Here is a 26,042-nt window from a genome sequence, read left to right on the forward strand (position 1 = left end):
CCTGAACAACTACTGAACATCTGATCAGAACATCTCCTGAACATCTGATCAGAACATCTCCTGAACATCTCCTGAACAACTACTGAACATCTGATCAGAACATCTCCTGAACATCTCCTGAACATCTACTAAACATCTCCTGAACATCTACTGAACATCTCCTGAACATCTCCTGAACATTACATTAACTGATTTACATTCACAAATTGAGACGAGATGAATCTGTGTAATATCGGCTCATCTAAACAAGAACCATTTATTATCACAGATTCAGGTTCAGCAGCGGCACTGAGCAACTAACCTGATCGATCTCTCTCACACACACGCACACACACACGCACATGCACACACACACACACACACACACACACACACACACACACACACACACACACACACACACACACACACACACACACTCACTCAAACACACACACACACACACACACACACACACACACACACACACACACACACACACACACACACACACACACACACACACACACACAGAGCGGTTTGAGTTTGTTTTGATGATCAGAGCGTGACACGCCTCATAAGCTCAGCTGTGATTGGATGATCATGTTTAGCTCCAGACATTCAGTGTGTTTAACAGAGACACTCACTGTGTCACGTGACAGAACAACAGTGACTTTACCAGGGTAAAAAGGATTGTACAGTAGCTTATTGGCTGTTTTTTTTTTATATATAACTAGTTTTTTTCTTCTTTTGGTACGAATTTACCTCATACGTAGTCTCATTACTAATGCATTAACTAACATTAACTTACAATTCAACACATTTGTATTCATCAGTCTATACTAAAATTAGTTAAATAATTGTATTAAAAAAATCTGATATTCATTCTTATTTCGTGTTAGTTCAAATCCGACAAAACTTTTGATTTTAATTATAGTTGTATTTCATTTTATTTTAATGTACTGGTAAATTTTGAAATTAACATAAATTAAGATTAATAGATTAATGTATATAAATTAATTGGATGTAAATAACAATATAATATAATAAAATAATATGGTGTAATATTGCGTGATATAATTTAGATGATTCAGTTTAATTTAAAATACATAATGTTTGCATTTAACAGATGCTTTAATCCAAAGCAATTTACAAAAAAACAAGATTTATTAATATTTGTTTAAATTAGTTGGAATTTTATAAATTCAATTAAATAATGTATGAGTAAATGTTAAAATTAATATTTGCTAAGATTAATAGGTTATTTATGTTAACTAATGCAGTTAGCTAACTAGTGTTGTCGTTATTTCTTATGTTCATCTTGTTTTACTCTTTTTAGCTAATAATTATTTATTTATATTTAATGCACAGTCTGTCTGAGCAGGTTTAGTTTTATTCTATATAAGTGTGTATAAATCGTGCATGTGGTTTTGTAGACAGAAGCGTCCTTCATGGAGCCCCATCAGAGTAATTACAAACACGTCCCGTTTGTGCATCATTGTTGAGGAGGAGTGTGTGTGTGTGTGTGTGTGTGTGTGTGTGTGTGTGTGTGTGTGTGTGTGTGTGTGTGTGTGTGTGTGTGTGTGTATGTGTGCGTGTGTTCAGCCCCAGGCGAGACAGATGAGCAGTGAGTGTGTGTGTGCGTGTGTGAGCGTGCGACAGCTGGGCCTCGTTCACGCTCCGCAGACGCCAGAGTCCCATTCACACAGCAGACTTTGTTATGTTCTGAGTGTGTGTGTGTGTGTGTGTGAGTGTGTGTGTGTGTGTGTGTGTGTGTGTGTCTGTGTGTGTGTGTGTGAGACAGAGAGAGTGTGTGTGCGAGAGTGTGTGGGTTTAAGGTTTAACACATGTTTGCATATATATATGTGTGTGTGTGTGTGTGTGACTGTGTGTGCACATATATATTTATATATAGGCCTATATATATATATATATATATATATATATATATATATATATATATATATATATATATATATGCGCAAACATTTATGTGTGTTAAAGCTTATAGCATCAAACTGTGAATGTCACGTGATGTGTGTCGATCAGTCTCAGCAAACACTCTCCATTATCGTCTCAAGCAGGACCGAAATAAAGCGACTCAGACTCATGAAGAGTGTGTTGGGGATGGAAGCGTGTCGGAGGGCAAGCGTTCCTCTGAAAGTGTGCAATTACAGTCCAACATCGAACTGACAAACAACGCCAATTACTGTAATTATGCTGACGCTTCGCGAAGCAGAGGCAGCGCTTAAAACACTAACTTTCACAATCATAAATCATCACTGGACTATAGTCTCCAGCAGGAAACACTGCATTCATCTCGTGATACGCCTGTTTCTGCCAGAAGCTCAATGAAAAACCCAATAATGATGCCTAGTGTGTATAATCAGCAAATTAAATCCCTCACAAATGAAAGGTGCTTTATCTCACTTGATTCTTTCCTTCTTGAATTTGAATCTCGATGGACTCAGAGCAAAAGATCAATGATTCAAATCAATCGGTGTAAAACAGAGGATCTCGTTGGCCGAAACGCTCCTCTTACCTCGTATGCGTGACGATGTCAGTCAAGGCTCCGCCCTCCAGGAACTCCATCACTACCCAGAGTTCATCACTGACCAGATAACTGTTGTACATGTCCACCACGTTCTCGTGATGGTAGTCTCTCATGATGACCACCTGCGATCAGACATCAGACATGATTACAGCAAAAGCTGAAGTAAATATGTGCACTGTGTGTTTCAGAGTGTGTTTCAGCACTGTGTTCATTTACATGCCAGCAGCTCATGACCCTTCGGTGTCGATTAGCAAACCACAACCAATCAATTCCCCACAGACACAATCAAGCCCCGCCCACATTTGTTCTTGTTCCAGAAGTGTTTCACTTGGATATGTGCAACCTTCGTTTCACGACTTTCCTACACCAAAAAAAATCTCAATGGTTTAATGTTTGAAAATAAAGAAATTAAGACAGACCTAAATATTGTACTGTAAAATAAAATTCTTACTTTTTTATAACAGTAATATTTTGTATACTGCTTAATATTTTAATTATATACAGTGCATCCGGAAAGTATTCACAGCGCTTCACTTTTTCCAGATTTTGTTGTTACAGCCTTATTTCAAAATGGAATAAATTCATTATTTTTCTCAAAATTCTACAAACAATAACCCATAATGACAACGTCAAAGAAGTTTGTTTAAAATCTTTGCAAATTTATTACAAATAAAAAAAACAGAAAAAAATCACTTTGTTGAAGCACCTTCGGCAATAATTACAGCCTCAAGTGTTTTTGAGTATGATGCTGCAAGCTTGGCACACCTATTTTTGGGCAGTTTCTCCCATTCTTACTTGCAGAACCTCTCAATCTCCATCAGGTTGGATGGGGAGCGTCGGTGCACAGCCATCTTCAGATCTCTCCAGAGATGTTCAATTGGGTTCAAGTCTGGGCTCTGGTGGACCACTCAAGGACATTCCCAGAGTTGTCCCGTAGACACTACTCACATTTTTAGACACTAGACACTAGTTCCTCATATTTCCCTAGTTCCTGACGAGTCTCCCAGTTCCTCATCTTTCCCTCGATCCTGACTAGTCTCCCAGTTCCTTATCTTTCCCTAGTTCCTGACGAGACTCCCAGTTCCTCGTCTTTCCCTCGATCCTGACTAGTCTCCCAGTTCCTCATCTTTCCCTCGATCCTGACTAGTCTCCCAGTTCCTTATCTTTCCCTAGATCCTGACGAGACTCCCAGTTCCTCATCTTTCCCTCAATCCTTACTATTCTCCCAGTTCCTCATCTTTCCCTCAATCCTGACTAGTCTCTCAGTTCCTCATCTTTCCCTCAATCCTGACTAGTCTCCCGGTTCCTCATCTTTCCCTCAATCCTTACTATTCTCCCAGTTCCTCATCTTTCCCTCAATCCTGACTAGTCTCCCAGTTCCTCATCTTTCCCTCGACCCTGACTAGTCTCCCGGTTCCTCATCATTCCCTCGATCCTGACTAGTCTCTCAGTTCCTCATCTTTCTCTCGATCCTGATGAGTCTCCCAGTTCCTCATCTTTCCCTCGATCCTGACTAGTCTCTCAGTTCCTCATCTTTCCCTCAATCCTGACTAGTCACCCAGTTCCTCATCTTTCCCTCGATCCTGACTAGTCTCCCAGTCCCTCATCATTCCCTCGATCCTGACTAGTCTCCCAATTCCTCATATTTCCCTAGTTCCTGACGAGACTCCCAGTTCCTCATCTTTCCCTCGATCCTGACTAGTCTCCCGGTTCCTCATCTTTCCCTAGATCCTGACGAGACTCCCAGTTCCTCATCTTTCCCTCGATCCTGACTAGTCTCCCAGTTCCTTATCTTTCCCTAGTTCCTGACGAGACTCCCAGTTCCTCGTCTTTCCCTCGATCCTGACTAGTCTCCCAGTTCCTCATCTTTCCCTCAATCCTGACTAGTCTCCCAGTTCCTCATCTTTCCCTCGATCCTGATGAGTCTCCCAGTTCCTCATCTTTCCCTCAATCCTGACTAGTCTCTCAGTTCCTCATCTTTCCCTCAATCCTGACTAGTCTCCCAGTTCCTCATCTTTCCCTCGATCCTGACGAGTCTCCCAGTTCCTCATCTATCCCTCGATCCTGACTAGTCTCTCAGTTCCTCATCTTTCCCTCAATCCTGACTAGTCTCCCAGTCCCTCATCATTCCCTCGATCCTGACTAGTCTCCCAGTTCCTTATATTTCCCTCGATCCTGACTAGTCTCCCAGTCCCTTATCTTTCCCTAGATCCTGACGAGACTCCCAGTTCCTCATCTTTCCCTTGATCCTGACTAGTCTCCCAGTTCCTCATCTTTCCCTAGATCCTGACTAGTCTCCCAGTTCCTCATCTTTCCCTAGATCCTGACTAGTCTCCCAGTTCCTCATCTTTCCCTAGATCCTGACTTGTCTCCCAGTTCCTTATATTTCCCTCGATCCTGACTAGTCTCCCAGTTCCTTATCTTTCCCTAGATCCTGACGAGACTCCCAGTTCCTCATCTTTCCCTTGATCCTGACTAGTCTCCCAGTCCCTCATCTTTCCCTCGATCCTGACTAGTCTCCCAGTTCCTCATCTTTCCCTCAATCCTGACTAGTCTCCCAGTCCCTCATCATTCCCTCGATCCTGACTAGTCTCCCAGTTCCTTATCTTTCCCTAGTTCCTGATGAGACTCCCAGTTCCTCATCTTTCCCTCGATCCTGACTAGTCTACCAGTTCCTCATCTTTCCCTCAATCCTGACTAGTCTCTCAGTTCCTCATCTTTCCCTCAATCCTGATGAGTCTCCCAGTTCCTCATCTTTCCCTCGATCCTGACTAGTCTTCCGGTACCTCATCTTTCCCTCGATCCTGACTAGTCTCCCAGTTCCTTATCTTTCCCTAGTTCCTGACGAGACTCCCAGTTCCTCATCTTTCCCTCGATCCTGACTAGTCTACCAGTTCCTCATCTTTCCCTCAATCCTGACTAGTCTCTCAGTTCCTCATCTTTCCCTCAATCCTGATGAGTCTCCCAGTTCCTCATCTTTCCCTCGATCCTGACTAGTCTTCCAGTACCTCATCTTTCCCTCGATCCTGACTAGTCTCCCAGTCTCTCATCTTTCCCTCAATCCTGACTAGTCTCCCAGTTCCTGCCACTGAAAAACACCCCCACAGCTGATGCTGCTTCACTGTAGGGATGGTACTGGCCGATCCTGTCTCGGAGTTTTACAGACAATTCCTTGGACTTCATGGCTTGGTTTGAGCTCTGACATGTACTGTTAACTGTGGGATCTTATATAGACAGGTGTGTGCCTTTCCAAATCATGTCCAATCAACTGAATTTAACACAGGTGGACTGCAATCAAGGCTGTAAATACTTATGTACATGTGCTTTTTTCATGTTGCCATTAATGGGGTATTGTTTGTAGAATGTTGAGGAAAATAATTAATTCAATCCATTTTGGAATAAAGCTGTAATGTAACAAAATGTGGAAAAAGTGAAGCGCTGTGAATAATTTCCGGATGCAGTGTATAATCTATATACAAGCAGGGATTTTTCCATAATCGCAAATTTACACGTGGAAATAAAGGTTTGCACTCACCTCATTGAACAGAAGCTCTCGCCGCTGCTGTTTCCTAAGGTCCATCTTCTTCACGGCCACCTGCTTCCCACTGTGCTTCTCGGTGGCGATGCACACGATCCCCGTAGATCCCTCTCCGATCTTCAGGAAGTTGTCGAGATACTCACGCGGGTCTCCGGGGTTCACCACCAGCTGGAGAGCGGCCCGGAACTGCTCGTGGGACACCCTGGAGGGGGGCGTCTCGGAGCTGGAGCCCCAGCTGGGTGGAGGATAGGCTCCGGGAGGGGTGTAGGGCGAGGAGGGCTGGGAGAGCGAGAGCGCCCCTTGGGGGGTATAGGGAGGACTGGGCTGGGAGAGCGAAAGCACCCCCTGGGGGGTGTAGGGAGGACTGGGCTGGGACGGCGGGTGCTGGTACGGAGATGGCTTGTAGTGGAAGGGCGGCGGGTACTGGAAACCGGCCGGGTACGAGGGCTTACCATGGCTCTGAGGTAGTTTGAGGGGAATGCGTGGATACGACTCGCCCAACGGCACCTGCGGACTCCCGTCCCGAGAGACTCGCTCGTAGTCGCCCTGTTCAATTCAAACGACACACGTTAGCAGTGAATAATACAAACTCATAGATAGGATTGGGATGGAAAATCCTTGATGGACCAAAATACTTGAAGTCAGGAATCGGATACTTGTTATAAAATTAAAATTTCGTTTCCTCTTATCGATTCCTTTGTGAGCATTTCAATATAACTTTAAACCATTCAAGAGTGGTTTAAAACAACAAAAGACAAAGAGAAAATGTACTCGTTCTTGACTTAATAACTTTTGTAACTATATTTGTAATGTATTTTATTTATAAAATCCAGTGTTATTTTACATTTGATTATAGTTTCTGTACCAGAATACCTGAAAATCTTAAAGGGGGGGTGAAATGCTATTCCATGCATACTGAGTTTTTTACGCTGTTAAAGAGTTGGATTCCCATGCTAAACATGGACAAAGTTTAAAAAATAAATTTGTACGTTTGATGGAGTATTTCTGTGCCAAAAATTCTCCTTCCGGTTTGTCACAAGTTTCGGAAAGTTTTTTTCGAGTATGGGCATGTGTGACGTCAGATGGGGCGGAATTTCCTTATACGGGTCCTAAGGGCACTTCTCCCGGAAGGGCGTGCGCGCACCCGTAGACCAGAGCGAGAGAGCGAAAGCAGTACGCCCATCAAAGCGCTGTGCTCGGCTTTAGGGAAGTATTTGCAGATCGTCTAATGCTTAAGGATGGAGCAGTCCCAACGATAAAGGTTCACGGTCGTGCGTTGGAACCGCAGGCGGTGAGTAAAACTGCTTCAAATGTCTGTGTGTTGTTAGCTATCGGCGCGTAAGCACAGCAAGTAAACAACATGATCACGTATAGTTAATGTATCTATGGAGCATGCGATGTATGGTGTGTGTGTGTTTAAATACATTTGTTTAGCTGGCCACTGTAGGTGTCTGTTTGTTTATTGTAAAACCACTCCAAACAACAATACACAAAGAGTGTGAAAATATGTTTAAATAAATGAATTATTTCATAATAAACCTAGGGTCCGTTCACACAAAGCGCGCTTCTTCATTGAAATGCGCTACTATTCTATTGTTTTTCTATGAAAGAACTAGTCGGATGTGCAAAACTGTTCCGCTTGCTACTGCTAAGTCACATACAATAATCCATAAACCAATTAATGTCCTCATAAACCACGAGTAAAAACACACAAATGTTGTAAAACTCGCGCATGACATGGTGTTCTAAAAACACTGCGCTCAAGTTAAAATCATTTCTAGAAACACTCGAGACCTTGTGTTTTTCCCCCATTTCACGTTTTTCTAAGCAAAAACGCGCTCTGTATGTATGCGCGTGATTCTTTAGCTCCGCCCACACGGCACGTCTCCAGTCGCTCTTTTTTTTCCGGAAAGACTCGGTACAGCCTATCTTTCTTTTATAAATATAATAAAACTAAAGACTTTTTGGAGATATGAAGGATGCAATACTACTCTATAGGTACTCAAGATTCACATGAGATTGACTGAAACTGAGTGTTTCACCCCCCCTTTAAAACACTGTTTATTTCAATCATATCTTTGTTCAGTTGTATCTACTTGTTGCGATTGCTAATTTTTATTTGTTATTTTTTAATTACTGAGTGTTTACTGGTCTTTAATAATGCTTGAAATGTATATTAGTTAGGCTAGTTGTTTTTTTGTCTTTAGCCTGTTGATTTTTGTTCATGATATTCAGCTACAATTGAATGTTTAACAATAAGACTAAATGTGAATGATATCTTTTTTTTTTCTTTTTTTTACCTTATTGGAATGGAAATTAGGAATCGATAGGAATCGGAATCGATAAGCAGAATCGAATCATCAAATTTCAAACGATACCCAACCCTACTCATAGAGCAGGAGAACGAGCTCATGATTCCTCATTACAGGCTGGAACAGCTCATTCATCACAGAGATGCTGTCTACTGAGGGAACACGCCTCAAACTGGAGCTCAATGTCGGCACCTTAAATCACACTTAACCTGGATTCAGAAATCATGGAATCATGTACAAACCCGTCGAATGTGAACATTCAAGAAACACTTTTATTCAATGGTAAAAAAAACTTTCATATCTTTGTGGAATCCATGATACACTACCTACCATTCATATAATTTGGGGATAGTAATATTTTTTAATTTTTAATCATAAAGGACGCATTACATCATGATCAAAAGTGACATTAAAAACATTTATAATGTTACAAAAGATTCTATTTCAGATAAATGCTGTTCTTTTGAACTTTCTATTCATCAAAGAAAAATAAAATGTATCACGGACTGTTTTCAACACTGATAATAATCATAAATGTTTCTTGAGCATCAAATCATCATATTAGAGTGATTTCTGAAGGATCATGTGACACTGAAGACTGGAGTAATGATGCTGAACATTCAGCTTTGATCACAGGAATAAATTACACTTTACTGTATATTCACATAGGAAACAGCAGATTTACATTGCAAATATAATTTACTGTTTTTACTGTATTTTTTATCAAATAAATGCAGTTTTGGTGGGCAGAAGAGACTCTTTCAAAAAACATTAAACAATCTTAATTATTCCAGACTTTTGAATGGTAGTGTATTTACTACACATATATGGAACTGAGTAAGAGATCTTTTCAGCATGAATACAATTTTTTTAAATTGCAACTGCTTATGATTCTAATAAAGCAGTGCACTAGAGATTCTCTCATGCGCTCTCGTCCTCCACGTCACACAGTACGTTCCTGATCTGCAGGGTCACGGTGGGCGGCAGATTGAATTATTCCCACCACGCCCAGAACACAAAAAGATGACACGACACGGATCGTCTTCTAACCGGCTCATGATGAGGAAGCTGGCGGTGTGTAATTACGCCGGTGGACTAGATTAATCAATCATCCCGGCGAGGGTGTTTATGGGCCGGAGAAGTCCCGAGACCCCCTTTCCCAACCGGCACCGCTGGCTGATCCATGTTCGTTAAATGCACATTAATCTGAATTTGGCAGCGTAATCAAGAACCCAACTGGAGTGTGAAATTGAATTCTGTGGTGGAACAACGCGCCACGGCTTTTATGCAAGGCCTGCAGAAAAGGAAGGTGCCACAACATCAGTTCATCACAATGAGTGTGTGCGTGCCCGAGTTCCCAAGTCCCCGAGCTGTCGGCCTTTAACGGCCCGCCGTTCCCAACAGCGCCAGCAAAGCGCTTGGCTCGCTGAAAGTGACCGAGTCGAGGTGAATGAGAAAGAAAGAGGTTCATTATGACGTCGGTGAGCCGAGACTGATGGGAGTCGCAGCCTGAATGTGTTGAGCGCTCCGAAACACATCGTACAACAAAACACACACTCAATACAGTCAACGTACAGTAGAAGCGTCCCTGAAACGCTCTCTAATGCGACCCTGTGTAAATGAACAATATCTGGCCCCAAAAATCAAAAGAGAAATAAACTATAAAGTATAAAGAAAATGAAGCCTTACTGAGGAACTTTTGTTGACAATAAGGCACATTTAGACACAAAATTCTCATAGGTGAAATAAGAGAAAATGACAATAATTTATTAACATTATGAAATTAGATTTTTAAAAACATACTGGATTTTAAAATAAATTAGTGTTCATGACAGTTAGTGTCATCGAAGTTTATGAAACATACTTCATTTTCTTGTTCATTGTTATCTGGCTTCATTAGTTGGGGACACTTAATATTCAACAGTATTATTGATCTGACTGAACTGAACTGAGCTGATGATGACATCACTGTTTTCTCCAGAACTGCTTTATAGATGAAATGAACTAAATTAATAATTGATGATCTTTACAACGGAACTGAATCAACACTGAACTGACTGATTTTCCTGTTATCACTGTGAAGCTGCTTTGAAACAATCTGTATTGTATAAAGAGCAATAGAAATAAAGATGACTTGACCGTATCAAGATATGATACGGACATTTGTGATTCATGATGATGGTGACTGTAAGACAAAATAAAAAACAATATGCTTTTTTTTTTTTATAAATCTTGCAAATTCTGCCATTTATGTTGCAATACATTGAGGAAATATCGAGGAAGCGGCCTAGCGCACTTCTTTAGCAATATTTGTGAATTAAAAGGAGACACATCAGCCAGCGCGTCTGGGATGAGCCGCTGTTATCTGGGAGATTGCTACTGTTCCATTAATTGATTCCTGTACCGCTCTCATGAGTAATTCCGTGTCTCCGCCGGCCGCGCTCTTTTCACGGGAGAGTAGATTAAGAACTGACACGAGATCCATCACTGCGGAGCATCGGAGCGCCACAGCCCGAGCAGTGATGCGACCTGGGAGATAATACGCCCTACGCAGCCTGCGGGTGAGAAGCGGACAGAGTCTGCAGAACGTCCACTGCAATCTTTAATTCTACACAGCGCTGGGAAGCTTCCATTGGGAACAATGCGGCATTTATACGGGAACTGGAAGTGCGTGAACTGAGCATTGACGCAGTGTAAAAGCATCTGCAGAATAAATGCATGTAAATATAGTGCTCCTTAATGATTAGGCATTTTTGCAGCCACAAAATGTTGCATTATTTTCCTGTTATCTCTGTAAAGCTTTGAAACAATCTGTATTGTAAAAAGCACTATATAAATAAAGGTGACTTCACTTGACAAAACAATTGATCTCTATGGAGCCTTTTAATCCAAAATCAGCCCAGAAACGATCTCTGAGGAGACAAGCTACATTTGACTAAAGGTTTGGTTTAAAATGTCATGTAATATTCAGTAATAGTATTGATCTGACTGCGCTGACACTGAGATGAGAACAGAACTTGAACTGGATAATGACTCTGTTGTCTTCTGTAGAGCAGAATATGAATGTGGCTCATCTTTGAGGAAATCTTTAATCTTCCTGTTTATTACTGTGAAGCTGCTTTGAAACAATCTGTACTGTATAAAGCCCTACAAGTCAAGTCACCTTCATCTATATAGTGCTTTTAACAATATAGAGTTTCACAGCAGCTTTACAGTGATAACAGGAGATTACAGTAACAGAGATTGGTTAGGCTTTACAGCAGATCTAGAATAAAGTTATTGTCCAGATAAAGTTAGTTTTGATTGATTCACTTCCGTTGTAAAGATCATTAGTTATTAACTTAGCGGCCGCTAACACACACCGTTCTCACAGAAAACAGAAACTTTTAGTGTGTTCTGGCTGTTCATTTGCACGACAGTGTTTGGAGCTCGAGAACGCAAACTTTGAAATAGGTTCCAAGGTGCAAGTTTTGTATTTACAGAAAAATGCTATTGGTAAGTCTGGGTTTCTTTCGCATCGAGAACACAAACTTGCACACAGACAGTATATGCATATGCAGAAATAATGCATTTGTGTCATTTTGACATGATGCCCCTGAGAGAAAAATGTGAACACGCCATCATTAGAATCTGTTCATCAGGACGCTTAGTTTCTCTTTACCTTGCTTATGACGATCGCAGACGTGTTTTCTGACAGTCTTGGGTACGTGTACGAGCTGTACGACCCCTGCGGCGCCGCTTTAAACGCGCTGATCCCGTACGGCACGCTTGGCTCCTGCAGACCAGAACCCGACCGGGAGCGCTGCCGGATCGCCGGCTGAGGGCTCGTCTGACTGATGTACGAGGACTTGGGCCTCTTGTCGTAGTCCTCTCTCAGTCCGGCTCCGTATCCCCAGTCTCCGTCAGGGTAGGTCATCTGCTCACTGTGGATAGAGACCCGAGACGGGGTTCCCAGCGGCTGTTCCCGGTAATCCTGACTGGATCCCCCCAGAGAGGCCCGGTAGTATTCCCTCCGGCCGCCCATGGCCATCTCGTCGTTGGACAGACGCATCTTGCTCTCCAGGTAGGCGTGGTAGTCCGGAGGCATCTTGGCATAGTCTGAAGACTTCTGCGGCATAGCGTCGGGGTAGAAGGGACTCCGGATGGGATGGCCATTCTGTTTGAGGGAGAATCGGTAGTGCCGTCCGACCGGCCACTCCCCGTCGTGGACCCGGTACGGGTCAAGAGAGAAGTCCTTACTGCTGTCCAGATCGCACGAGAAACGGCCATAATAGTGTCCGAAGCCATTCTCCTCTGGACCACCGGTGTTGGAAGTAGACGTGGACGCAGACGCTGGTTTGCTTCCGCCGGCCTGATGGGGTCCAGGTGGACTCTCTTTCCTCAGGGAGTTGGAGCGGGTCACGGAGATGCTGTCAAACTCCTCCAACAGGCCGTTGATGGAGGCATCCTTGGGCGGCCGGCTCCCGCGGACAATGGTCTGCAAAGAGAAGGCAGGAGAGTCAGTGAGAGACTTGAAGGTCCAGGCCAGAGCATTTCACCACATTGTGCTATATTTTGACAGAGTCAAACAGCAGTGGGAGTGCGATCAGAAGACGTTTTGGCAGCAGTTCTCTCACAAGCACAGCCGGAATAAATCACAGCATTGCTCATCTCATCCCACTGCCGCTTAAGCACGTTACACAGCTGTGTCGTGACTCACTGCGGAATAAAACTCTGAAACAGACCCAAAATATATGAGTGGCATAAGCTGAAAGGCCCAACGGAAGGTTTTTCCCAACTTCCCCTCTTGATAGTCATCCAAAACCTCACTACAATTACATGAGCAGATTAAGAAAAACAGACATTAGATAAGTCTTTTCATAGTTTCTATACAGTACAGACTGAACTAACACAGGTGAAACCAATCCCACAGGTGCAGATCACACTCTTTCACACCAGACAGCAAGATAACACCTTAGCAACTGCAAAGCGACATACTAAAGATACTCTGAGACCTCATAGCAACAGTGACAAATATTAAAAATTGTGTTAAATTAAAAATAATGTTATTGTTAAATAATGAAATATTAAAAGAGGACTGTATTTTGAGTCAGACTATTTCTAGAGATTAGAGCAACCCTAACCCTAACCTTAACTGTAGAGCAGTGGTTCCCTAACATTTTAGAGTGCCGTACCCCTGAGGGGTTTAACATCCGTCTGCGTACCCCTCTCTTCCACTTACACTGCAGTCATACCTTTTTCATTAAGGGACAATATTTGCCCCCTACATTTATTTTCCAGTGCATTTTATTTACCTTTATGAATAACTTTATAAAATCAATAATATTTTAAATAAAAAATGTTCAATGGAGAAATATGCACGATGGTAAAAACTAAGTGATACTTTTAAATATTAAACTAAAACCACCAGTAGGTGACGGTAAGTCACTGTCTTAATGAGCGAGTAATCAAATCATGAATGATTGACTCTCAATTCATTCAAAGCTGCAGAACTGTTTACGAAACACCGATGTGTGCTGTACTACTGCTGTGTCCTTCGTTGGAACTATTATTTCTTTGCAAAATAAAGTAAATACTGACAGTACTATGTTTAAAATGCATATTCCGTTTGTTGAACTGTTGTATAATAATCAATGTCACGTTTGCAATCGTGTGGATATTTGGGAACAACTGCATTCTTGCTCATTATCAATATTAAATACAAGAACTCAAACAGGGTATGTTTTTGTATCAAATAAAGTTTGAGTCTTAAATCAATCTCAATCCACTCTGTCTATATTTATTCTTCATGTGAGTATGTGCTAAATCCCCACTTTTACAGAGGTGCATTGTCGAGAACGACAGTAATGTAGCACGATTTGCTAAGGCAGCAATACTCTGCTCGCTATCTGTCACATGCTCGCTGCTTGTGTGGATTCAGTCAGTTTTCACCACAAAACATGAGGTAATTTGATAGTATGTCATGTATTTACGGTATTTTGCCAGTTAGAAATACATGCATTTTGTATGCGTACCCCCCTTCTGTCACCTCACGTACCCCCAGGGGTACACGTACCCCAGTTTGGGAACCACTGCTGTAGAGTATGTGGTGTGTGACTCTACAGTAGAGTGGCCAGCCGCAGTGATCTTGACCTGCATCTGCTGTAGAAAAACTCTGCAACCTCATTTAGTTTTAGTTCTCTTTAAGTAACGTCAGATGACCTGAAGGAAGGATAGTACAGAGGTCTGGACTGATCTAGAGCACATACAAGATCTTAGGTGTGCTGTAGAGTTTATTTCTGTAACTAAACTTAACTTTTCAGATTAAGGCCTATTTTAAAGCTCAATAAACCACATTCTCAATGTTTAATGTGAAGCACAAGAATGAACAGATCATTTTCACATTCTCACTTCAACTTAAAAATCAAATCAGATAAAAGGTTAAATAATATAAACTAGAACAGAGTAAAAGTGCATAAATAGAAACACATTCAGATCTATGATCTCTACAGACATGAAGTTTTGGACTTAACAGATCTGAAGTGCTGGAACAGGTGGTCAGGTTAAGAGAAACAGAGGAGCTAATAAACGTCACACTCCTTCAGCACGGGAATAGGAAATAAATCTCCCGGACAGGCCGGTCTCCTCCTCACAGGAGCATTACACTGACTGTCATCCATCTCTTTAATACGAGTGTCTCTGAGCTCATTCACTGAGCAGACTCCATCTGAAGAGAATGTGAACACAGGCCTTCACACCTCTGATCTGTTCTGTCACTTCAACTCGCCCGCAGACACTCACTCACGCTGATGTCGTCGATAGTCCAATAAAGCTCCGCTTGGACTCAGAAACATCAGAGGCTCTTTAGAATAAGACAGAAACCCCCTACATATGATACCAACTGTACAGAAATGTGCTAAGTAGATTAAAAAAAAAGTTAGTCAAGACAAACTTAATGTTTAAAGAAAGAAAGTTTGAATTAAGTTTTGTCATGCAGATAGACAGATGTTGTTCTGGGTGTCATATCGATCGCAAGTTCAGTATGGCGTACCACAAGGCTCAGTACTAGGACCGCTGCTGTTCACTCTGTACATGCTACCCTTAGGAGATATCATTAGGAAACATGGCATTAGTTTTCACTGTTATGCTGATGATACTCAGCTCTATATTTCTTCGTGCCTTGAGGTAACTTACCAATTCACAAAAATATAAACCTATGTATAAACCTAGAATAATGTCTAACACTTGATGGATATTCTATTAGGAACCTGGGTGTGCTCTTTGATACCAATCTTTCATTTAAAAGCCACGTTTCTAGCATCTGTAAAACCCCATTCTTCCATCTTAAAAATATATCAAAACTACGACATATGCTCTTGCACCCTGCATTTGCTAGGCTGTTCTGAGTCATTTCTAGGGTGTTGCTATTGAGCAACATTCTCTGTGGTTGCTAGGGTTTTGCTATGCAGTTGACAGGGTTTTCTGGGTCATTGCTAATAGGTTTCTATGGGGTGGCTAAAATATTTTCTATGGTTGTTAAGGTGTTTCTATGCAGTTGCTAGGGTGTTCTGGGTCATTGCTAGTAGGTTTCTATATGGTTGCTAAGGTATTTTCTGGGGATACTAGGCTGTTATGATGCAGTTGCTAGGGTGTTCTGGGTAATTGCTAGGAGGTTTCTATGTGGTTGCTAAGGTATTTTTTATGGTTGCTAGGGTGTTGATATGTAGTTGCTAGGATGTTCTGGGGCATTGCTAATAGGTTTCTATGGGGTTGCTAAAATATTTTCTATGCAGTTGCTAGGGTGGTTTGGGTCATTGTTAGGAGGTTTTTATGTGATTGCGAAGGTATTCTCTGTGGTTGCAACCACCCATCACACCCTGTCACCATGACAATGAGTTGTGCACAGACAAACATCTCTCACAATCACTTTCTGGCAGGGGCGTAGTTTGTGGGGGGGATGGGGGGGAGATAACCCCCCCAATATTTAAATCTATGCATTACAACCCCCCCAATATTTATACCATGATCACAATATCAGGAGGCATACCCAAACTTCAACCCCCCCAATGTTCAAACCAAATCTACGCCTTGCTTTCTGGACATGTAAAAATTACTCTCACGCCCCACCATGTTCTCACACAGTATGCGCATGCGTCGCGTCTGAGCGCGTTGTTGTCTTTGGAGCTCCATCGATTGATTTATAATTCTTGATTTCTCTTTAAACTCACTTACAACGAACATTTTCTACTTTTCCTCACCTCATAGTTATAACGCGGATTGTTGAGCAGACGCGTCTCAAGCCTAGTGATCCAACGCTGGATACTCTTATAGGTTACGTCCGTGGATCACGGCTGAACGCGTCTTCTCCGCACTCATTTACAAACAAACATTTTTTCGCCTATCGTGCGTCTACTCTACACCCGTACCACTGAAAAGACGGATTATATCCAAGACTTAAGCCATAAATTAGTATTAATATTGATAGCACCACTGGTAGCGTCGTTGCTAACTTAACTTACTGTCCATCTGTTAAAATGGCGAATATATCAAATGTAAGTAGTCTACCTTTTGGTGCAGGTGAGGACACATTTGAGCTGCACGCGGTGCAGTCTGAGCTGGAAGCTGTTGAGAAACAGATCCACGACCTTTTAGTGAGAAAGGCCGAGCTGATAGACCAGCGGGTAGCTCTTGAAACATCACGTGCCGAGGCACACAAATCAGAGATTAACGTTACTAACCCGCTGACTCCGACCTCGTCTACTCCGTGCGTTCCTCAACATCGGTCCCGAACGTCGAGGTCGCGATCAGCCATGGTCTCGTTCACTCCGGCTCCAACATGCCATCACGAAGCCTGGATTTTTCCGCAGCGGAAGACGCGAGCCAGGTCTAGACCAAGAAAACTCTCTCCGACCCTCCCGGTTTTCGAGATATCCACACAAAACCGCTTCTCCCCTCTTCGCGAAACAGAACGCGATGCTGTGATCATCGGCGATTCCATCGTTCGACACGTACACGTTACGTTAAATAAAAGTAAGGTGCATAGTCACTGCTTTCCTGGTGCTCGTGTTTCTGAAATCGCTGCTCACGTTCCCGAGATTCTGAACGAGCGCGTCGGAACCGTGGTCCTGCACGTGGGAGGGGCCGACATCAGACTGCGCCAGACGGAGGTTTTGAAGAAAGACTTCAGGAATCTGATCGATACGGTACGCAGCACATCGCCTGATATAACGATTATTGTGTCAGGACCGCTTCCCACGTACCGACTAGGTCATGAAAAGTTTAGTAGATTATTTGCGCTTAATGAATGGTTAATGTCATGGTGCAATGAGCAGAAACTTCTCTTTGTAAATAATTGGAATCTGTTTTGGGAGCGTCCTAGGCTTTACCGTGCTGATGGCTTACACCCAAGCAGATTCGGATTGGATCTTCTGTCAGATAACATCTCCAAAATGTTAAATACCTTTTAACTAGTAACCAAAAGTCCAAATCATAGTCTCTGCTGCACCAATTTAACTGATATAAATAGTGTAGAACATTGCATAGAAACTGTGTCTATTCCTCGTTTAGTGAGATCAAATCATAAATCTACTGCAGGATCTAGAAAAAATCTAATTGTTATTAAGCCAGAAAATGTTGCTATTGGTAATCAAAAACAATTTTTAAAGCTAGGTCTTCTAAACATTAGATCACTCACACCTAAGGCAGTTATTGTAAATGAAATAGTCACAGATAATAGCTTCGATGTACTTTGCCTTACTGAAACCTGGCTTAAACCAAATGATTATTTCGGTTTAAATGAGTCTACTCCAGCAGGATACTCCTATAAGCACGAGCCCCGTCTGATTGGTCGTGGCGGCGGTGTTGCAACAATCTATAGAGATTTTCTCAATGTTACTCAGAAAACGGGTTATAAGTTTATTTCATTTGAAGTACTTGTACTAAATGTTACGCTCTTAGATGTTCGAAAAACATCCCTATTATCTCTAGCCTTGGCTACCGTATATAGACCGCCTGGGCCTTACGCTGATTTCCTAAAAGAGTTTGCAGATTTTCTCTCAGATCTATTAGTTAACTTCGATAAAGCATTAATTGTTGGAGACTACAATATCCATGTAGATAATCAAAATGATGCGTTAGGGGCTGTGTTTACTGATTTATTAAACTCCTTTGGGGTCAAGCAAAACATTACCGGACCGACTCATCGATTTAATCATACACTCGATTTAATTATATCACATGGAACCGATCCAACCGATATAGATATCATTCCACAAAGTGACGATGTCACTGACCATTACATGGTAACTTGCATATTACGTACTCCTGTAATATATCATGCTGCGCCGCGTTATCGATTAGGCAGAACAATCCTTCCATCCACCATAGATAATTTTTCAAACAGCTTATCGGATCTGTCTCAGCTGCTCAGTGAACCCAAACAAACAGATGAACTTGAGGAATTAACTAGCACTATGAGCACCATTCTCTCTGGATCATTGGATATTGTTGCGCCCATTAGATTAAAAAAGGTCAGAGAGAAAAGTAAAGCACCATGGTACAACAATACTACGCATGTTCTAAAGAGAGAAACCCGTAATTTAGAGTGTAAATGGAAACAAACCAACTTAGAGGTCTTTAGAATCGCATGGAAAGACAGTATGTCATGTTATAAAAAGGCCCTAAAAGCGGCCAGGGCTGAGCATCTACGCAAACTAATAGAAAACAACCATAACAATCCTAAGTTCTTATTTAACACCGTGGCGAGACTAACAAATAAACAGATGTCTCCTGAACAAAATATTCCATTACAGTTTAGTAGTAATGATTTCATGAAGTTCTTCACTGAGAAAATAGAAAACATCAGAACCACAATTGTAAACGTTCAATCCTCAATCGCGCCTTATAATTCAGCCTCAATTATCACCCCGCAAGAACAATTACAGTGCTTTACAACTATAGAACAAAAAGAGTTAAATAAACTTTTTACTTCATCTAAAACAACAACATGTTTACTAGATCCTATACCAACTAAACTATTGAAAGAAGTGTTACCTGTAGTGGAAGAGCCTCTCCTCAATATTATTAACTCGTCTTTATCTTTAGGTTATGTTCCAAAAACATTTAAACTGGCAGTTATAAAACCTCTCATTAAGAAACCACAATTAGATCCGAATAATCTAGTAAATTATAGACCCATTTCAAATCTACCTTTTATGTCTAAAATACTAGAAAAAGTTGCGTCCGCTCAACTGGGCTCTTTCTTACAAGAAAATGACACCTATGAAAAGTTTCAGTCTGGGTTCAGGCCGCATCATAGCACTGAAACTGCACTCGTTAAAATCACAAATGATTTACTTTTAGCTTCTGACCAAGGCTGTATCTCAATATTAGTTTTACTTGATCTTAGTGCTGCGTTCGATACTATAGATCATACAATACTCTTAGATCGACTACAAAATTATACTGGTGTTCAAGGACAAGCATTAAGCTGGTTTAGATCGTATTTATCTGACCGCTACCATTTTGTTTATTTAAATGGAGAAAAATCTATCATAACTCCAGTAAACTATGGAGTGCCGCAGGGATCTGTGTTAGGCCCTCTATTATTCTCAATATATATGCTGCCACTTGGAAATATTATAAGGAAACATGGAATTAGTTTCCATTGTTATGCTGATGACACTCAAATCTATATTTCATCACGGCCAGATGAAAACGCTAAATTATCCAAATTGACAGAGTGTGTTAAAGATATAAAAGATTGGATGACGCATAATTTTCTTTTATTAAATCCAGACAAGACAGAGGTACTACTTATCGGTTCAAAAAACCACCCACAAAACCTCTCACAATACAACTTTAACATAGTAGGATGTCCTGTTACTTCATCCTCTACAGTAAAAGACCTGGGTGTTATATTAGACTGCAACCTGTCTTTTGAAAATCATATTTCATATGTTACAAGAACAGCCTTTTTCCACCTTAGAAACATTGCTAAGCTACGTAATATGCTATCTGTTTCTGATGCAGAAAAGTTAGTTCATGCATTCATGACCTCGAGACTAGATTACTGTAATGCGTTATTAGCCGGTTGTCCTGCATCCTCAATAAACAAGCTACAGTTAGTCCAAAATGCCGCCGCAAGAGTTCTAACTAGATCAAGAAAATATGATCATATAACACCGATTTTATCATCTCTACATTGGTTACCTATAAAGTCCCGTATTAATTACAAGGTATTGCTACTGACTTATAAAGCCCTAAACGGCTTAGCTCCAGTCTATTTAACGGATCTTCTATCGCCCTATAATCCATCGCGCTCTTTAAGGTCACTAAATTCGAGGCTTTTGGTCATACATAGGATATCTAGGTCCACCAAAGGAGGGAGAGCATTTTCACATTTAGCACCAAAACTCTGGAATAGTCTTCCGGATACTGTTCGTTGCTCAGACTCGCTCTCCCAGTTTAAAACTAGATTAAAGACGCATCTCTTCAGCCAGGCATTCATATAATACTTTTAATCCTACAGTTAAATCCGACCTCTAGTTCATAAACGCCAGAGGAGAACTGGCCCCCGACTGAGCCCGGGTTCTCCCAAGGTTTTTTTTTCTCCATTAGGTCACCTGATTCGGTTCCTTGCCACTGTTGCCTTTGGCTTGCTCAGTTGGGGATATTTGGGGATATTTAAATGAATTAATCAATCAACGATACTATTGATCAGCATTACCAAACGTAGACGTTCCACTAGAAACAAACATTGATGTATTGTTCTAATTTATTACTGTGAAGCTGCTTTGATACAACCTGTGTTGTGAAAAGCGCTATATAAATAAACTTGACTTGACTTGACTTGACAGTGAAAAATACATTGCTGAGCAGACAGGACAGACCAGGTTACTTTTGATATGAAACAAAGTCTCACCTTTCAAATTTGGTAATTTTTGTAAGAAATGAAAACAATAAATACTGTTTTGTGGCTCTTTAATGTGTCTGACAGATCGCTGTAGAGCCTCAGTTAAAGCTGCTCGTGAACCGATCATCTCTTCCTTCTAGTTCATTAATAGCATCAAATAAACATGAGTGACCATAGGAAGGAATGTTGTTTTAACCGGGGAAAGACGTCTGTACAATCAGTTTTTCAGGTTCAAATCCTCCAACGTTAATCAACTAACTCTCCTGACTGCTTTGTCGGACAATAATGGCGGATTCGGCAGATGGTGGATTATGATTGGTCAGATCGCCTGTCAATCAAACTCCTTGAGAAGGGTCAATTCAAGAGGAATGTGAGATAGAACAATCATATTAAATATGAAATATCAAACAGGATTGCTCAAATAAAATATACAAATATTAATTAAAAATGAATTAAAAATGGCTTTACACAATATTTGTATGTATGTTTATAAGAGTACTGTGACTCTATTCTCTAGGGCAGGGGTAGGCAAGTTTGGTCCTAGAAAGACGCTGTCCTGCAGAGTTTAGCTCCAAACCTAATAAAACACAACTGAACAAGCTAATCAATGCCCTCAGGATTACTAAAGCTACAGGCAGGTGAGGAGTTTTCAGGGTTGGAGTCAAACTCTGCAGGACAGCGGCTCTCCGGGACTGAACTTGCCTACCCCTGTAAATATTATCAAGGAGGCTCACAGAGAGTCATTGACCTGATAGTATCCGAGGGGAGCTCTACAATCGGAGGCCACAGCAAGACGATTCCCTAAATGAGAGGATGTCTAACTACGCTCTACAATAGGCTCACAAAAGAGCCTGACAATTTAATACTGCTATCCAGACGGAGCTCTGGAGGACGAGATCTCAGCATGACAACTCTCTACATCGAGAGGAAACCTAACAATGCTTCCCTGAGAGTGGTTCCACCAAGCAGGCTCACAGAGAGCTATACAACCCGGAGTGACCACCCATACCGAGCTCTAACAGAGGCCTTAGGAAGATGACTCTCTAAACCGAGAGAAGACATAGCAATGCCCACTCTGAGGACAGTTAACCAGGGAAGCTCAAAAAGAGCTTACAACCCAGTCCACTGCCCCCACAGAGCTCTCAGAGCAAAGGCTTCAGCATAACGACCCTCTATAGCAAGAGGAAGCCTAACTACGCTCTATGCTAAAAGAGAGTCACACAACTTGGAAGTTATCTTATGCAGAGCTCTGGGGAGCAGAGGTTTCAGCAAGAAGACTCTCTAGAGCGAGAGGAAGCCAAGCAATGCCCATCTTAAAGACCGTTTTAATAAGGAGGCTCACAGAGAGCCAGACCTCTCAATGTCACTGCCTATAGTGGAATGATACTGAAGTCAGAACAAGCTCATTACAGGGAACAGAGGACCTTGCCTAAAACCGGGAAGGTTCTACCCCATGCTTATCCTAAATGACCAATGAGAACTACCAGCTAAGGCTAACGACAACCATTGTACAACCTGTAATATGATCTGAGACTCCGACAACAAACCAAGCTCTCTCATAGGGAGTCGGGAATCCTACTATTAAGGATTCCACTTACACTCAACCATGAACACATTGCCATTAAGGGGAGCCAGCTGAGTACCAGCTGTGACCACTCTTCGTAGGATCTCAAAACTCAAGACACTCCCGAGGACGCCATTCCACAAATGAAGGGTTCGCAAACTGTGGCGAAAAACCCACTTCCTGTCAGGTTCTTGAGATCGGAAGAGCTCATCCCAGGGACTGGAGGACCCTGCTTCAAGACCTGACTCAGGAGGAGGGTTCTGCTCTTCAGTCAAACTCGAGGAAAAACGGGCTCTCTAGACTCCAGCACTCACGAAGGTGCCTACAACCAGGAAGGGTTCGCAGACTTGGACAGAAAAACTGCTTCCTGACGGTTTCCAGAGATCGCCACCGTAGAGCTCTACTATTGTGTGGGACAGCAGAGGAGGCAGATCTAAAAATAACACCTGCCTTTCCTCTCTTCTGCATTTACTTCCACAAAATTAGGCCTCACACATCGCAGACTGGAAAGGGAAATCTCCCTTTGCTCCGCCCACCACCTCTGTGATCGAACCGCGGGGTGCATGCGCACTCTTCTCATCCCTCGAGAGAGAATAAACCACACAGGAGCTTATCACAGTGACTCGAGAGGTGAACATGCTCCGCTCAAACACCAGACTCTACGACTACTCAATCAATCACGAGAGAACAGTCACAATCACATCACTGGGAGTGTCTTCGACTCCCTCGAGAGCCGAATACGTTTGTGCAAACGCAAACTACTGTCCCTCAATGAGAACAAAGAAGTAAAAGCAGCTTACCTGTCTCTTTCAGTCAGTCTTGCGAATACATCAAAAAGAGCGCCTCACCCTGGAGAACTGAACACGTGTCGTGTGCTCCTTACCCAAACACATAACGTACAAGTGTCGTCTCTGATACGGAGGCACATACTTCCTGAAACACTTGGCTGAGTGATCGTCTTCACGCGTACATAAACAAACGGATCCTGAAGACAAAATAAATTGCTGAAGTGTACTACAGGCACCCTTTTATGCCTTGTCTAGGTCCTCCATCGCTCGTCTCCAATTAGTGCAAAAAGGCAAACGTAAATTCGATCACGTAACTCCAATTTTAAATTCTCTCCATTGGCTACCTGTGCAGTTTAAAATTCTTCTTTATGTTTTTAAAACCTTAAATATTCTGGCACCGAGCTAGTTGTCTGAGCTACTCTATCTATAAAATCCCACACGAAATCTGAGGCCCGGTGATAAGAGACTTCTCTCTGTCCCCAGATCGGGATTAAAGCATTTTAATAGAGATAGAGACTTTGCTATTGCCAGGCCTAGGCTGTGGAAGTAAATCAGATCGGCACAGTCCTTCATTGTTTTTAAATAATCTCTTAAAACCTATTTTTTCCCTTGGCATTCAATTCACTGTGAGCTTCTGTCATGAATGTGTGGTTTGCCCTGTTTCTTAGTTTTTTTGTGTTGTTCAATACTTTGGTCAGCTGTGTTTGCTGTTTTTAAAAGATCCATATAAATAAAACAAACATGAAGCTTATACTCTGGTCGCACCAGTAGGCTGTCGCCGGCCACCGTAACTGTGGCGTTTACACACGTGCTTCAGACACTGGTCACGTTCCCCAAACCATTCTAGGACGCAGTGCGAGTTCCCATTCAAAAGGGAACAGAGATATAAAAAAGACATGCATGAACGAGAGCAAATGATGACTTGATGAACTTTCTAAATTGTAACATTTAAACAAGCATTTTCTGTGAAGCTGCTTTCAAACAATATGTTGTGAAAAACGCTAATTGAATCAAATACAAATCCTGAATGCTGAATTGACAAAGCCTTTTATGGGCCTTACAGAGAGAGAGAAATCCCTCAAAGTGAATAAAAACATCATGACCGACACTAACATACAGAAACAAACAGGTAAACAATTAAAATGCTTTAAAAAAAGGACAGAAATCTATATTTTTAATTACAGAAACTGCACGGTAGAGTCTGATGTTGAGTATGTGTGCTTCTGGAGGTGATGGAGGTTAATTATGTGTCGTATCTCCGTCAGACTCACAATCAAACGGGCTACTGGGACTCGTGCGAATGAGACGCCTGCGTTCGTTCTGTTAGCATTAGCGGTGTGTGATGACAGCAGCTATATTTCAGTAGCTCTGTCGCGTGGCGATAAGCTGTAACAGATCCGGCGACGGCACCAGCGTCTCGAGGTAAAGGTGCGGCGTGAGTGAAGCGGCTCACCCACAGATAAGCTGAGAGTTAACCTTGAGCTTAATGAAGAGTGTGTGTGTGTGTGTGTGTGTGTGTGTGAGTGTGTGTGTGTGTGTGTGTGTGTGTGTGTGTGTGTGTGTGTGTGTGTGTGTGTGTGTGTGTGTGTGTGTGTGTGTGTGTGTGTGTGTGTGTGTGTGTGAACGTAATTAATGACACTGCTGCTCCAGTGCTGATTCCTGGGGAAAGGACAGTCGGCCAATGACGACAGAAACTTCGACTCGCGTCCAATCACACGCATGCATTATATCTGCATTGACGTCACGACAACACACACTTCCCGTTCCAGTGTTTCACGAGCACACACTGCAAAACAAACTACAGTAGGAACATGTTCATTTCAGCATATTAATATATTATAGTTACATATTACAATGATATAAACAATCACACAGTTGAGATTTGATATATACTATATATATATATATTGCTTTATATGAGTGTCTGTATGGACACTGTAAAAAATATATATTTTATCTTTTACTTAAATTTATCTTAAATTAATTTATCCAATTAAATCTGTCCAGTGTATTTGAACTGACTCATTTAAAACAGCCGTCTCCATTCATGGGAGCAAATAAAACGCAAAAAAGCCTAAACAAAAAAAATTAATAAAAAATAATAATTTATATATACTGAGGTTTTATTACAGTGTATGTGGACAAAGATGGAAATGCTTAAATATCCAACTTTATAACTGAGCCAATAAGGGAATGGAGCAAAAATGATCTCATATTCAGTAAGACAATACAAGTCATTTACCGTAACACACTGCCAATCAAAGTGCACAGAACTGAACAGAAATGTCCGTTTAAGGGCGTTTAGTCTTCATTTCAATCAATCATGATCAATCTATTTTTGGACAGAATATTTCGGGTTTTGCAGCTGTGAGAATAATAACTGTTCAACAAGAATGACAGAAATATTGCATTCAG

At 41.7% G+C, this 26,042-nt stretch overlaps 1 protein-coding gene across 3 annotated transcripts in view; it reads right to left on the reverse strand.

Annotated features, from left to right (window-relative positions):
- pak5 (p21 protein (Cdc42/Rac)-activated kinase 5) overlaps positions 1-26,042 on the reverse strand; it is a 66,516-nt gene that overhangs the window by 10,011 nt on the left and 30,463 nt on the right. For all 3 annotated transcript variants that reach the window (XM_081378590.1, XM_081378589.1, XM_081378591.1), the window contains 3 exons: positions 12,045-12,860; positions 6,069-6,617; positions 2,522-2,655 (listed from right to left, as the gene is read on the reverse strand). In XM_081378590.1, coding sequence (XP_081234716.1) covers positions 2,522-2,655; positions 6,069-6,617; positions 12,045-12,860 — 1,499 coding nt within the window. The remainder of the gene's footprint in view (positions 1-2,521; positions 2,656-6,068; positions 6,618-12,044; positions 12,861-26,042) is intronic.

This window comes from Scardinius erythrophthalmus (genome assembly GCF_964197995.2).
Source record: "Scardinius erythrophthalmus genome assembly, chromosome: 11".
Lineage (NCBI taxonomy): Eukaryota > Metazoa > Chordata > Actinopteri > Cypriniformes > Leuciscidae > Scardinius > Scardinius erythrophthalmus.